This window comes from Meriones unguiculatus, chromosome 18, assembly GCF_030254825.1.
Source record: "Meriones unguiculatus strain TT.TT164.6M chromosome 18, Bangor_MerUng_6.1, whole genome shotgun sequence".
Taxonomy (NCBI): domain Eukaryota; kingdom Metazoa; phylum Chordata; class Mammalia; order Rodentia; family Muridae; genus Meriones; species Meriones unguiculatus.
In genome coordinates this window covers 21,353,113-21,367,417 of record NC_083365.1, presented here as the reverse complement: position 1 = coordinate 21,367,417, position 14,305 = coordinate 21,353,113, and the positions used below count along the sequence as shown (strand labels likewise).

Below are 14,305 nucleotides of genomic sequence, written 5' to 3'. Positions count from 1 at the left end.
GTGGATGCGATTTGAAAGGCTTGATTGGGACCCACTCCTCCAAAGCCTGATGAGAAACGCTACATGGAAGGGAAGGCTGAAAAAGTAGATCAGGTGGTTATAGTCTTCTTAAACACGGAAGAGCTTATTTCATGTGCAATAGTAGACCTCATTCATTTTCATCTTAGACAGGGATTTGTAGCCCAGGCTATCCTTGAACTTGTAACCCTTTTCATCAATGTCCATAGTGCTGAAATTGCAGGTATATAATACCGTGCCTAACTTGGCTTCTTTAATGAGGATTAACCATGACATTTAGAATATAGAAGTTTATTGTATTAAGAATCAAGCCCAAGAAACAAGGCTAGATATTGGGACCCAGAGGATGAACTCCATGCTAAATAGTGGAAACCTCCAAATGGAACTAATAATAATGATAACAGCAACCAGAGCCCTTGGAGATATAATTGAGTGCATGTTCTTGTATAACACACACAAGGCTGTGTTCAGTCCTGGTGCACCTGGCTTCAGCTCAATATTCACTGCTTTGGAGAAACATCTTGCATCATTCCTTGCTATCTTATACCATAGTTTTATCCTCCCTACTCAAAGTCAGTCTGGCCTCTTATGTAATTTTCATTTTGCTTTATACTTTTACCTCTTTCAGTATTTCTTTTTAATCCTAATTCACTTGTAATTACTTTTTAATATCTGACTTCTTCACTTATCACAATCTTCATAAAGACATTTACATTACTCATGTAAATGTCCCTAGAACCTAGCATGGTACTGGAACTTGGTAAATAATTCTTTATTGACTAGAAGAAACACTTCAAGATAAACATATGGTACATGCCTATAATCCCAACACAAACAAGTTCAAGGTGCCTGGGTCACATAGTGAGCCCCTAGAAATAAACCTTTAAAACAAATTCCTAAGTAGATGCACTTTGCACATGTGTAATGCCAATATGAAAGCAAAAGTAACGCCCCAGGCGATTCTTCAGAAAAGTACGGACTCTACAATGGCAGCTGCCCAAGCAAGAGGGCCTGAAGAGTTGCACTGACCAGACTTCCAGATAACATGGCAACTCACTCTAAGCAGCATCATTCGTAGCAAATGATGAAGCACTTGGGAAGGCGCAGGGGTGCTTCCTAATTATTGACCTACCAGAAAATGAGATTGGAACTAAGCCTATCGGCTCAAGCCGGTAGTCTAGTGCGCAAGAGGTCAAGGCAGAAGGATCCCAAGGCTAGCCTGGGACGCAGGGCAAGTTCTAGGTCAGTCTTCGCTACATAGCAAGACCTGTCTCAAAAAAGAAAAAAGAAAAGAAAGCAAGTAAACACACCATCCCTGCTATAGACTGTGTCAGGGTCCCTGCCCATCATCCTAAAAGCCACACTCAAGTTAATCCATTACTTTTCTGAGCCTGGTGCTTCTCTCTAGTGAATTATTTGTTTAACTCCTCATCGTCTCTGCCTTGTAGAAGATCACAGTCTAGTGACCTTAAGATCACAGTAGGTGTTCAATGAAGGGAAAGGAGCCTTTCAGGTTTCCGATAATGATACTCAATTTTATCTCCTCTCTGTTTTTTAGGAAGTGCTTTATTGGTTCATCCAGTCACAGAACCACAGACCGCCATGGTTGATGTACTTCTGCCAGGGTCAAATGAGGTAAGAGCAATCACAAACAGACACATATCTTGCGTCTCCTAGGCTTCATGCCTGCGTTTCTCTTGTGAAAGAGATTGCTTCAGGATGCAGTTGTGAATTTGCCTCAGATGACTATTTTCCACAGTTATGACAGTGTTCTTGAAGGCTGACAAACTTGGAGGAAAAGTGAAGATGACTAGGGACAACTTTGACATGCCTAAGTGAGTCCTTATAGAGATGGGGCCACTTTAAGGTAGAGGATTCATTCCACCCAGTTACTTTGTGGGACTCTTTTTGGTAATTCAGCAACCAGCTTCCTTTGCTTAGCACTCCTAGATAGAGTTAAGACCTTGTCTCCTAATTTTATAATCACCCCTAAAAATCAGTGATGTAGGAGTGATCAAGTTTTCATGGATTTCATTCCCTCTGATGCTCTTTTCTCCTGTCTTGGGTGTGATCAATTTGCTTGCTATGTGCTTCCCTTTGTTTTGTTTACTCTTTTTCATCTTATTTGTGGTTAAAAGCATTAAGTTGGTCTATTTATCATGTGTGCATGAAGACATGTGTACCACAGCATGCACATAGAGGTCAGAGAACAATTTTGTGGAGTCATTTCTCTCCTCCCATCTTTATGTGGGTTCTGAGGAGCAATTTCAGGTATCCAATCTTTACCATTCCTTGTTGAGCACCTCATTGGCTCAAGCGTGAAGTTTTTACCGGTCAGTGGACTGTAAGAACCACCACGAAGGTATGGTCTCATTTCTTACAGTCAGTTCTTAACTATCATGCATTTCTAGCACATAGCACCTACAGTAGGTTATTGGTCAATGAACTTTTTTGTTTTGTTTTTTGAGACAGGGTTTCTCTGTGTAGCCTTGACTGGCTGTCCTGGACTTGCTTTGTAGACTAGGCTGGCCTCGAACTCACAGAGATCTGTCTGCCTCTGCCTCTCTGAGTGTTGGGATTAAAGGCATGCTCTACCATGCCCAGCTGGCATTTAAGTTTTGAATGTATAGATGGACAAGGAATGGTCTTTAGTTCATCATCAATCATACACCTTTGGTAACATCTTCCTCTTCCTCCTCTATTTTCTCCTCCTTCCCATCTTTTTGAGATGACATCTTATGTATCCCAGGCTATCTTTGAAAATTAGGAAAAACTTGAAGTTCTGATCCTCCTGCCTAGATTACAAGCATGTACCACCACACCCAATTTATTCTGTGCTGAGGATAGAATACTGGCCTTTCTACATGCTTTGGGATTTTCTTGGGGGGGTGATTTTTAATTAATTAACTTATTATATATACAATGGTCTGCCTGCAGGCCAGAAGAGAGCACCAGGTCTCATTATAGATGGCTGTGAGCGACCATGTGGGTGCTGGGAATTGAACTCAGGACCTCTGGAAGAGCAGCCAGTGCTTTTAACCTCTGAGCCATCTCTCCAGCCCTGGGTCGGGGGTTGGTTCTTAAAAGAAGAATCTGTGGGATCTGATGGTGCAGGCGCATAATTCCAGCAGGAAGATTGCAAGCTCAAGGCTTACCCGGGCTATATCATGAGTCAAAGGACAGCTTGGTAACTTAGTAGACTCCATGTCAAATAAAAGGTAAAGAGGACCACCGATGCAACACTCAGGAGAGTGAGCCTTGCACCTTGCCTGGGTGGCACAGCAGAGCTGACCCTAGGGACGGGTGCAGCTTGAGCACCTAGAGCTGGGCCCATCCCTCGTCTGCTGTGGGGTGGTGTGGGCCAGGGAGAGATGCCCTTTCCCCTCCCCTCATGCCTCACCAACTGTAGCAGGCTCGTGAGCTGGCCCCACCCCTTGCCAGCTGAGGCGTTGGGTGACCTAGCCAGGGCAGGGGCAGTGTTGGAGAGGAGGGCTGATCAACTCAGCTACCTCCCAGACCCAGATCCAGGGTTCTCAGTTGGTCCACCCCAACATCTTCCTCATCTATGACCTGCTAGAGCTTGTGAAAGGGCCAGTCATGAGATCCAAAGCAGCAGGGTCTCCATGACACAGGGCAACATCAGGGTATCTGAGAGGAGTCCTAGGGAGGATCCATTGTTGATAGTATAGCAGAAGCCAGAGGCCTCGAAGCAGACCAATGGCTCATTTGCAAGTAAAGATTTGTGGACAAAAGGGTATACTGTGTAACACACTACAGATTCCACGACAAGATGGTTTTTGGTTTGTTTTTCTTATTTTTTTTTTCAGTTTTCTTTTGGGAAAGAGGTTGCAAGGGCAGAGGGCAGATACAAAGGAATGGGGAGATGAGTGGGATTGCAGTACATGATGTGAAATTCACAAAGAGTCAATAAAAAGTTATTTTAAAAAGTAACAAGGGCAAGAGATACACTTTAGTGGTAAAGCACTTCCTTAGGATACATGAGACCTTAGGTTCAGTCCCTAGTAGCACATATATGAGAACCCCTACACACACACACACACACACACACACACCAGGGCATAGGGTGTGCTTCTGTGCTCTTCCTAACTTCTCCCACGCATTTCAACTATACTTATTTAAACTTCCTTTTGTTCCTTTCTTCTTGGAATTGCAAGAGAGCTTTATTATAGGGCTAAAGGAAATAGTCATTGGTAAGTGCAGGCTTCTCAGAAGAAAGATTGCCCATACTCTCTTTTTAGTAGAGTCTGTTACTTTCTAGGTCTGGTATGACTGTAAGACATTTGCACATTGGAAAGGAGGGTGTACTATGAAGATCCCCGTAACCTTGGATACTGTAAGTTATTTTCAGAGTATTATTTTTACCTATTTAGCTGTGTTAGTCTGCTCAGAATACAGTCTGGGTGGCTTAAACACCAGAAATTTATTTTCCCATAGTTCTGAAGGTATATGACATATATCAAAGTGTCAGCTGCCTCAGTTCTTCCTGGCATGTAGGGGGTGATGGGATGGGGACAGTAAAGGGACAGTGTTCTTGAAAACGAGGCTGAAGAGTTGGCTCTGATGTTAAGAGGATTGCCGCTCTCACAGAGGACCTAGGTTGGATCCCAGCACCCATGTGGTGGCTACGACCATCTGCAGGTGATGCAATGCCTTCTGATCCCCACGGGCACCAGGCACACTTGTGGTGCACATACATACACACAGGCAAAACATACACAAAATAAAATAAATTTAAAACAGGAAAGTGTTCTTGTAAGGATAATATTCCTGTCATATCAGGACTTACCCTTATGAGCCTGTTTCCAGACATAGTCACTTCAGTGGTTAGGTCTTTAGCATATAAATGGGGAGGCACAAGCATTCAGTTTATAATGTATTTCTTTAAAAAGTGAACCAAGGTGTAGAACTCAACATACTAACATATATGTGTATATATAAAGAGAATAGATTATATTAGTACTTGCCCTGGTTGTGCTCAGGAGAGGATTTGGGAAGCAATGGAGAGTGACTGCGGAAGGGTACAGATTTCTTTCAGAGGTGCTGAGAGGGTTTTGAAATTGACTGTGGCTGTAGTAACATGACTCAATACACTAAAGTGGTTTGATTATATACTCCATTTATAAATTTTGAAGCGTATGAATTATATCAGCAAAGCTGTTAAGATATGTAAAGAGTTTAAAAATACATATACTCTGACTCGTGGCATAGAATATTGAGGATAAAAACTGTCTCCTGTATATTTACCCTTGTGTCTAAGAACAGTAACACTGAGGAAAGAAACAGTGAGTGGGTACTGCAGTGCCAAATAAAATGTCAGAAAATGAAAGGTGCAGTCTGAGCCTCTGGGTAAGAGAATGCATCAGTTAATGAAATTAGAATCAAGGTGGTCAACCTGCTATGAATCACAGGCGTGGCCACAGGCCCTGTAGACTGGAGAGTAATAGAATAGTAGTGTTACCTTCCCAAATTGTCATCAATCATTTCATTATGAAGAAACTGGCTTCAGACATCAACTTTCAGATCCAAAAGAGACCTTCGGAGTCTTCCACCCTTTGTCTTGGTCAGGGCTCTATTGCTGTAAAGAGACACCATGACCAAGGCAGCTCTTACAAAAGAAAGCATGTAATTGGGGGGGGTTCCTAACGGTTTCAGAGGCTTGGTCCATTATCATCATGGCAGAGAGCATGGCAGCAGGCAGGTGTGGTGCTGGAGAAGCTGCAGAGAGCTACATCCTAGTCTGCAAGCAGAGAGAGACAGTGGGCCTAGTGAGGGCTTCTGAAACCTCACAGCACACCCCCAGTGACACGCTTCCCCCAACAAGGCCACACACCAGTCTTTCTAATCCTTTCAAATAGTGCCACTCCCTGGCACCCAAACATTCAAACATAAGAGCCTATGGGGGCCATTCTTTTTTTTTTTTTCTTTTTTTTTTTTTGCACATGAAAACACTGACAGTCAGAAGTTAATATTTTTTTTTCTTTTTGGTGCAGAATCACCACTGGGTTGTGGCAGAACTAAGACAAGTCCCTCCCACCCCTGCAAGTTTTCTGAACTCTGAGTCTGCAGCCCGTAGCTTACAGCCTTGTTCTTTAAAGACAAGAAAGAGGAGGAAGAGAAGGAAGAATGCTTGTGAACTGGGCAGGGCAAGGAGGGGCGGAGCACATCTTTACTGCTCCTCTGTCTCCCAAAGTCACATTTACATATTTTTCCTCTTCTTGCACATACTTTACTCAGAGAAAGAGCACACACACACTCATGTGATCTGGGTAGCTCCTTAGCAGAGGCAAGAAACCTACGTACCAAGCTCTCCTGCAGAGGCCATTCCAAAAGACTGACAGATGTGGACCACGCCCACAGCATGTTCAAATCACTTCAAGTTCCCTTGGTGGTGTCTGTAGCAGAAGCAGCTTTTGAGCCACAGAATTGAGTCCGTCATCCTGCTGACCCAGACAAGCAGAGAAAGAAAAGTGCACAGATGCTGTGAGAAAGGCCACAAGTCATCTCCCCAGACAGAGAAACCGTCTGTGTGCACAAGTACCACTGCGCCCACTTAGAGAAACAGAAAAATCTACTCCTCAGCAGGTCTCTAGAGTAACATGCTTGTGATTTTACTAATAAAGATGTTAAAGGTCTAAAATGAATGTCCTTTCTGATTAAGTTGAAAAATGCTTTTTTAGCAGTAACTCTGGGCCTCTAATAGGATGAGCAGACTAAAATCCATCATTTAAATGAAAGAGCAGCAAGGGTCGTGTGCTAGTTAGTCAGCTTGGCATAAACTAGAGTCACCTGGGAAGGGGAAAACCTCAGTTGAGGAAGTATCTCCATCAGACTGGCCTGTAGGCATGTCTGTGGCATTTCCTTGACTGTTGGTTGATGCAGGAAAGCCCAGCTCACTGGGGTTGGTACCATCCTGAGGCGGGTGGTCCCGGGAGGTGGTCCTGCAGTTCCTGTCTCCAGGTTCCTGTGTTGACTTCCCTTTGATGAAGGGATTTTACACTGTAAAATGTAAGGTGATATAAACCCTTTTCTGCCCCAAACTGCTTCCAGCCAGAGATTTATCACAGCAACAGAACCCAAGCTAGGACACACAGGTATAGATAATAAATTAGGAGATGTATATAATGGTCCCAATATTTTAAAATATGGACTGTTTGGTGGCAGCAAGTTAGCTCAGTGCTAATCACACAAGTTTTACAACCTTGGTTCAATTCTCAGAATCCAAATAAAGGTGGAAAGAGAGAATTGGCTTCACAGGGTTGTCTTCTGACCTTCATACACATGCCATGACATGCATGTGTCCCATACACAAGCATACACACAAAACAGTAATTATAAATAATAAAGAAGTAAATAATTTTGAGCCAAACCTAAAGCAAGTTTTATTAAATATTAAATACTGACCAAGAGATGGACTTTGGTCAGCACCATTCTCTGGATTTTTTTTTTTTTAGTTGTAGTTCCACAGTCCCCGTACTTAGTAATTCTCTGCCCACAGATATTCTTTGCATAAGTTTGTGTCTGTAAAGAGTATGGATCCCATATAGTGACACAGTCATAAACTTCTGCTTGGGAAGACCTGTGTATGGGCATTGATCCCCGAGCTTGCTGCTGCGTTGCAGATACCCGTGTTTCAGCGAGGCGGAAGTGTGGTGCCGGTAAGGACCACTGTGGGGAAGTCCACCGGCTGGATGACTGGCGCCCCATATGGACTTCGAGTTGCCCTAAGTGCTCAGGTATTCGGAAAGCCGTTCGCGGTTTTCCTTTTCTATTCCATCTCTTTACAGTGGTAGTAGCCTTTTGAGGATAGGAAAATGTGATAAGTCTCATATAAAACAGCGCTCCTGGTGATTGTCTCAAAAGGAGGGGCTGATTCATTTCTGAATCACTGTCAAGTCTGCCCTTCCTGGCATTGTTCTTAGGATCTCTCAGAGCCAGGAATGATGCAAAGATGCTTCTGGGGCATGTAATGTCTGTCTCTCAGGCTGGCGTGGACTGCCCCTGTAGCTTGGTCCTGAAACTCAGTCTCCTACAAAAGAGGGCCACTGAAAACGTGTCTTAACTATTTGGGTATACGCTAACTCAGTCAGTGACTTCTCATCAGGGAGCCCCAATGAGTAGGCCTCCTCACTACGGCTTGGTAGTGCTGAGCGTCTTTTGAACCAAGAGAAGCCTGTGGTAGACACCCCTCTCATCTATTTACCCCAACACCTTACCAGAGCCCAAAACATACTCTTGTTATAGTTATTTACATTAATATTGTAAAATAAGTAAATTCCTGCTTTCTTTTCCATGTCTTTTATTGAAGCTTGTCTTCTTCGGGCAAACTATGGTCTAGGATCCATGTGGGGTCCCAGAATGAATGCAACAAGCTAGAGACCCATCCTACAGCCAACACCGTTAGTAACTAACCTGCCATGTGGAGGGACGGAAGAGCATCTAAAGACAATTCACTTTAATCTGCTATATAATTAATTTTTTTTTAAACTTCAGTTCTGTTCTGTGAACTTTCTTGCCCTATTCAGGGATAGTATTTTCACAGAATTCATTACTGATTATATTTCATATTTAAGTTTCCTTCAACAAGGTCTAATTCTTTGTGCTCCTCTTACGTAACCACCCTGTTCATATTATATTATTATCTCCTCAGGAGTGATTGGCTATTGAATACATGAGGACCTTGTGTGTAACTTTGTGCAGTTTGAATACTCAGCTTCTCAGGTTTTTCACAAATTTTCAGATGTTGCTCTCTCCCTTTAGAAGATGATATTTTTTTCTGTAACACGATTGCCATTAGCAGGTCCTCTGTGATTCACTCTACAGGATTCTGCTGTGGGAGAGCTGTATCTCGATGATGGCCATTCCTTCCAGTACCTCCACCAGAACCAGTTCTTACACCGCAAGTTTTCATTCTGTTCCAGCGTCCTGACCAACAGGTGAGGGCAGCTGTGAAGCTGTGGCTCATCTTAAATTATGCTACCTTCTTGGCATCTTCAAATAAGTGGATAGTTCAGGTTTTAAATTACTAGTTAGGGGCCTGAGTGATGGCCTGTGGGTTAAAGAGCCACAGGTTGCTCTTGAAGAGGATCCAGGCTCTGTTCCCAGCACCCATATGGTCTGTGACTCCAGTTGCAGGGGATTGGATCCCCTTCTTCTGCCCTCTAAGTGCATGTGTGCAGTTACATACACAGCCAGAACATTCACATTCATAAAATAAAAGTAACTAATACAAATTCTTTAAGATATTATTTAAATAAGGGGATGGGGGAAGCCATTTGTGTTTTTCGACTACTCACCATGAAAGCTCCTTCTTTTTTGTCCTTATCTTCTTTTCCCCACCTGCCTACAAAATAAAAGTATTCAATTTAAGTACTCATTAATACCTTCATTCCTCCATGCACCAATTAATTAAACATCTGGTTTATTTCAGCTTGATTGTGTCTTTTGTGTTCTTCAGATGGTTTAGGGAGCTTGATGTGGCCCTCAGCACATGGAATCACCTGCTTTCATCTCTTTGTCCTCCCGAATACAGCTCCTCCTTGCACCATGCCTCCATAGAGACAAACAGGAGAAAAATTCACAAGGATGGAAATACTGACCTGTGGCCAACAAAAACCCATCCGTGTCCTTTTCCTAATACCATTCGTATCCTTCCAGGTGTGCTGATGAGAAGGGTCATTATCCCAGCAAGGGCATCATAGAGCAGATCCTGATCTTAGGCCTTAAGAAGAAGCCATCTTCCGTGACTACCCACTCATCCGGTAAGTTCATTCTTACTTCAGTACTTGTTCTGTAAACACAGACGTATCTGTAGTGAAGAGATGGTTTGTCCCAATCTGCATACTATGCGTAGCTCAGGCCCTCTCTGCTCTTTTTGGGTCAATTTTCTAGTCCCTAGAGCAGCAGTTCTCAAACTGTGGGTGTCGGTTTGAGATATCAGATATCCACATCATGATTCACAACAGTAGCAAGATTACAGTTATAAAGTAGCAACAAAACAATTTTACGTTTTGGGTTACCACAACATGAGGAGCTCTAGTAAAGGGTCACAGCATCAGGAAGAAGGTGGAGAACCACTGCTTGAGAGAGAGCAGGCTGATCTGCTTCGCTTCCTGAAGTGGTCTTTCTCTCACAGTTAATATTCACTAACAGCAACTACTCAAGGCCTATAATAGTACTGTAGGTGTTTAATTTGGGGCAGGTTTCAGCTATCTTCAGTCCTGGAGAATACTTAGTGGTATTCTGAAGAACTGGTGTACGGGACGGTGTTGAATTATGCCCCTCCCTCACTTACTGCATTTCGTGGACAAATCACTTTGCTCCTTGTAGTTTCTTTCCAGCCAGATTGCACTCAAAACAATGAGACCTTTCACGTCTTGAAACATTCACAGGAGTTCATGGTAAAAGTGCCCCCGGGTTCTCCTAAGTGAGGTATGACATTATTTGAGAATATCAGATGCTGTATCAGACTTGGTGAGAGAGGAAAAAAAAGTGTTTTCTCTCCTGGTTTTCTCACAAAGTGTCTTCCTATCACCTTGCCATTTAGATGGTCAAGTTCAGCCTGTGGCTTTTACATATTGCACCAAAACATCCACCCTGAGTCTGAAGAAGCTTTCTCTGACCATTGGTGATGACTGGGAGGTCCATGTCAGATGATGAGCAGAGGCCCTGCTGAGGGGTGCGGGAGCCCCCTGACCTCTCCACCTTCCTGGCCTTCGTCAAGATCTGTGCTGCCATCTAACTTGCTTCCCTGGGGAAAATGATGATTCACTTATCTCTAGCGCACTGATGACTGGTAGATTTCAGGTTTTAAGATTTTAGCCACGTGCAGTTGTCCACTCCTGTAATCCCAGCACTCAGAAAGCTGAGGCAGAAGGATCGTGAGTTCAAGACCAACTTAAGCTATATTGTAAGACTTAAGCTATAATGTAAGACTTAAGCTATATTGTAAGACCTTGTCTCCAAAAAAAAAAAAAAAATCAAAAATAAGATTTCAGATTTCACACTTCAAGATGTGTGGTTTACACTGCTCAAGCACTGCCCTTCCCTGCAGACCCATAAAGCCCTGAGACACTGAAAGAGCTCAGTGAGTGGCTTGCCCTGGAGCAGGGCTACTCAGGAGCCCATCTGTGGGGCTTGCCTCAGGCTGTGCGGCACAGCCACCTTGGCTGTTAGAGCAGCAGAGTTGCCCAAGCCAGTCTCCAAACAGATGGCAGTGCCTTCCGTCAGCAGCAGCACAGGCACACTGCATGGGCAGAGCTACGGAACGCTCCTCTCCCTAGAGAGACACAGGGGCCCAAGGTTCAGATTTCCTTTCATGTTTCTTGGATTCAAAAGTACCAAGGCAGTCTCCAAAGATTTACTCCTTTTAATTATATTTTATTAAATACTATCTGCTAACCAAAGAATATTTATAACCATGAATATAGTAAGCTATAATTAGTAATAATGAAATAAATACCCACATCCCACAAGTGAACTTCAAAAATAGAGCACATGGCTGGGACTCTAATAACACAAGAGAGACTTGTGTTAGACACAGCCAATACCAAAATGAATAATATTTTAACACACTATCTTTAAAAAGCTAAACGAACACGCACACCAGGCTGGTTCTAAACAAAGGCACCGCAGTATTACTGAGTCTTCCTTTTGCATTGGGTTCCAACCTGGCTTGGCACAGGCTAGAATATTGTAACATACCCGTGCACCATGATGTTTCCGGCTCTGGAGACCCCTGCTGTCTGTGTAGCGGCTATTGAGGTGGCCTCAATTCTCAGCCCATGAGCCTCTTGCTGTACTTACTACCTATTTCCAACTGTCACCATCTGCCTTTCCTTTTCTTAGCCACAGTACCCTCCCTTGCCTCTGCCTGTAGAGATCTTACCATCCTTCCAGACCCAACCCAAATCCTACTTTTCCATGAAAACTCTTAACCTGGCACCCCAACCCTGCAGTACCCACTGGCATTATTTAGCCTTTCCCTGAAATGCTGCCCTACAAATAATTGTGCTCTACTTTGCATTCTCAGGGATGTGCCTTAATATTACAAGCAGGACTGTGTATCTCTCTACTATAGTGTATGTTCGCTAAGATCGTGTTCTATTTCTCTCATGCCTGTTACACCACTCCGGTAGCCTGAATGAAACATGTCCAGCCCCTTGCAGGCTCATGAACACGTGGTCCTTATGTGGTGGTACTGTTTGGGAAGTTATGAAACTTTTAGGAGGTACGTTTTTACTAAAGGAAATGTGTCGTTGAGGGCAGGGTTTCCTCCATTTGTTTGTTTGCCCTGCTTCCTGTGTGCTGCTGAGATGTGATCTCTTCCTGAGCAGCCTGCTCCCTTGCTGTCATGCCTCCCTTGCTGTTATGGACTCTACCCAGGAATGTAAGCCAAAATAAACTCTTCTATAAGTTGCTTTTGGTCATGGTGTTTTGTCATGGCTTTTCCTCTTCGTTTGCTTCCTGGTCATGAGGTAGATTCTCCCATGATCTGTTTTTTTGTTTTTGTTTTTGTTTTCACAGTCCAAAACAATGGAGCTAATTAATAAGGGCTAGAGCCTCTAAAACTATGAACCAAAATAAACCTTTCGTCTGTATCTGCTGGTTGTCTCATTAACTTTGTTATGTGATGGATAGCTGATTGGTACCATGATATCATCAATACCATGGATTGAATGAATGGCCATTCAACCCAACCAAACCCCAAAGCAATATTAAATTCAGGCCTTTTTGTCACCACTTGCTGAGTGCTGAAGATACCCTAACACCATTTTAAAAGTGTTACATGAGTTAACTTGTTCCATCTTTACACCAACCAAACAACAGAATAACTATCATTATAGCCATTTTACATAAGACTAGCTCAAAGGAAGAAAGGTAATTTGGCTAAAGTTACATAATCACAGCCAGCAGCGGCCAACTAGATTTGAACCTGGGCCGTCAGCCTCCAGAAACTGCTCTACTCTGTTCTCCTTTAAGAGTAGTGACACCTTGGGCATTTTCTTGGAGGGTCAGGAAGATAAGCTAATGGTTCTAATTGCTGAGACAGGTTTCCTTCAAGCTACACTGCCAAGAATCATGGGCCTAATCATACCCTCTTTCTCTATTTGTGTGCGTGTGTGTGAGAGGTGTGTGTATATGTGCGTGTACATGTTTGTGTGTGACTGTGGTCTTACACACATGCGCTATGGCCCACGTAGAAGAGGACAAGCTGGGGTGTAGGTCCTTGCCTTCCACCTTGTTTGAGACATGGTGAGGCAGTCTTTTTGTCATCTGCTGCTGCATAGGCTGACAGCCTGGCCCGTGCTCCTAGGGGTTGTCCTGTCTGCGCTTTCCATCTCCCTGTCAATGCTCTGGGGGGGTAGACATGCTGCTGCGCCATTTTACAGGGAGCCCAGACGCTCACTTACGTGGCGAGTGCTTTACCGCTGAGCCGGCTCTCCTGCCCTGTGCCCCCATCTCAGCTATCACTTCCTACCCTCCCCCCTATCTTCTAAAGCTGGAACCATAAGGCTGGTCACTTCAGAACAGGCACAGCTGCAAGCCAGGACAAGCCTCTACCTGCCAGACTTCGGATGCAGCCATCTCATTATGACCCAAAGAGTCAAGCAGCAACCTTCCCCAGCCTCTTTCATCTATTTTTAAAAGCCCTGAAGGCAAGTCTTGACACCAACCTGGCTCAGTATCCGTTTCCAGCGTCCATCTAGATGCTGATGTGGTGTAGCTAAATAATCTATTCAATAAATAACCTACTGGGTTAAACACTGTATTTGAGGGCAGGTGTGTCTAAGTCCAGTGGGCAAGAACAGAGGGATTTCCTTGACTGGAAATTTTGCTGAGTGGCATTTTCTACCCAGTTGAACCGAAAGCTGATTCCAGAACATTCTAGAAAAGATGCTGGCTCTAATTTTAAGTGACGTTCTGATATCCTAACATTTTAGGAAGTAAAAAGTCAAGTTCTCTAAAATGGATGGACTATGCCCCCCAAGATTCTAGCCAGCTCTTCAAATCCTGTTTTCCATGGTTCCAGTGGCCACTGCTTCGCTGATTTCTGCTGTTCATGTGACTCAAGATACTCTCATTTCTTTACAACAGAGTTCTTAATGTCGATGTGGAACTATCTCCAGCTAGGCCCTTCTCTACTGCTCAGTCTAGTCACACACTGGCCTCTTGCTTTCATGCTCACGATCTCACTTCACGGCTATTTTTAGTTTTCCTGGCTTAAGCTTCTTCAGGCCACTGAAACACAACCCTCATTCTCTTTTTC

At 43.7% G+C, this 14,305-nt stretch overlaps 1 protein-coding gene across 3 annotated transcripts in view; it reads left to right on the top strand.

Moving 5' to 3' along the window:
• Nucleotides 1–12,454, top strand: part of Ganc (glucosidase alpha, neutral C) — a 54,161-nt gene extending 41,707 nt beyond the window's left edge. The window contains exons 19-25 of one of the 3 annotated variants that reach the window (XM_060372160.1): nucleotides 1,577–1,653; nucleotides 4,298–4,372; nucleotides 7,659–7,772; nucleotides 8,860–8,972; nucleotides 9,694–9,797; nucleotides 10,366–10,467; nucleotides 10,583–12,454. In XM_060372160.1, the coding sequence (XP_060228143.1) occupies nucleotides 1,577–1,653; nucleotides 4,298–4,372; nucleotides 7,659–7,772; nucleotides 8,860–8,972; nucleotides 9,694–9,797; nucleotides 10,366–10,466 (584 nt within the window). In that variant the 3' untranslated portion in view covers nucleotide 10,467; nucleotides 10,583–12,454. Of the gene's footprint in view, nucleotides 1–1,576; nucleotides 1,654–4,297; nucleotides 4,373–6,029; nucleotides 6,654–7,658; nucleotides 7,773–8,859; nucleotides 8,973–9,693; nucleotides 9,798–10,365; nucleotides 10,468–10,582 lie in introns of those variants that run through there. The other 2 variants (XM_021639398.2, XM_060372161.1) reach the window with 2 other exon arrangements.
• The last annotated feature ends 1,851 nt before the right edge of the window (nucleotides 12,455–14,305 follow it).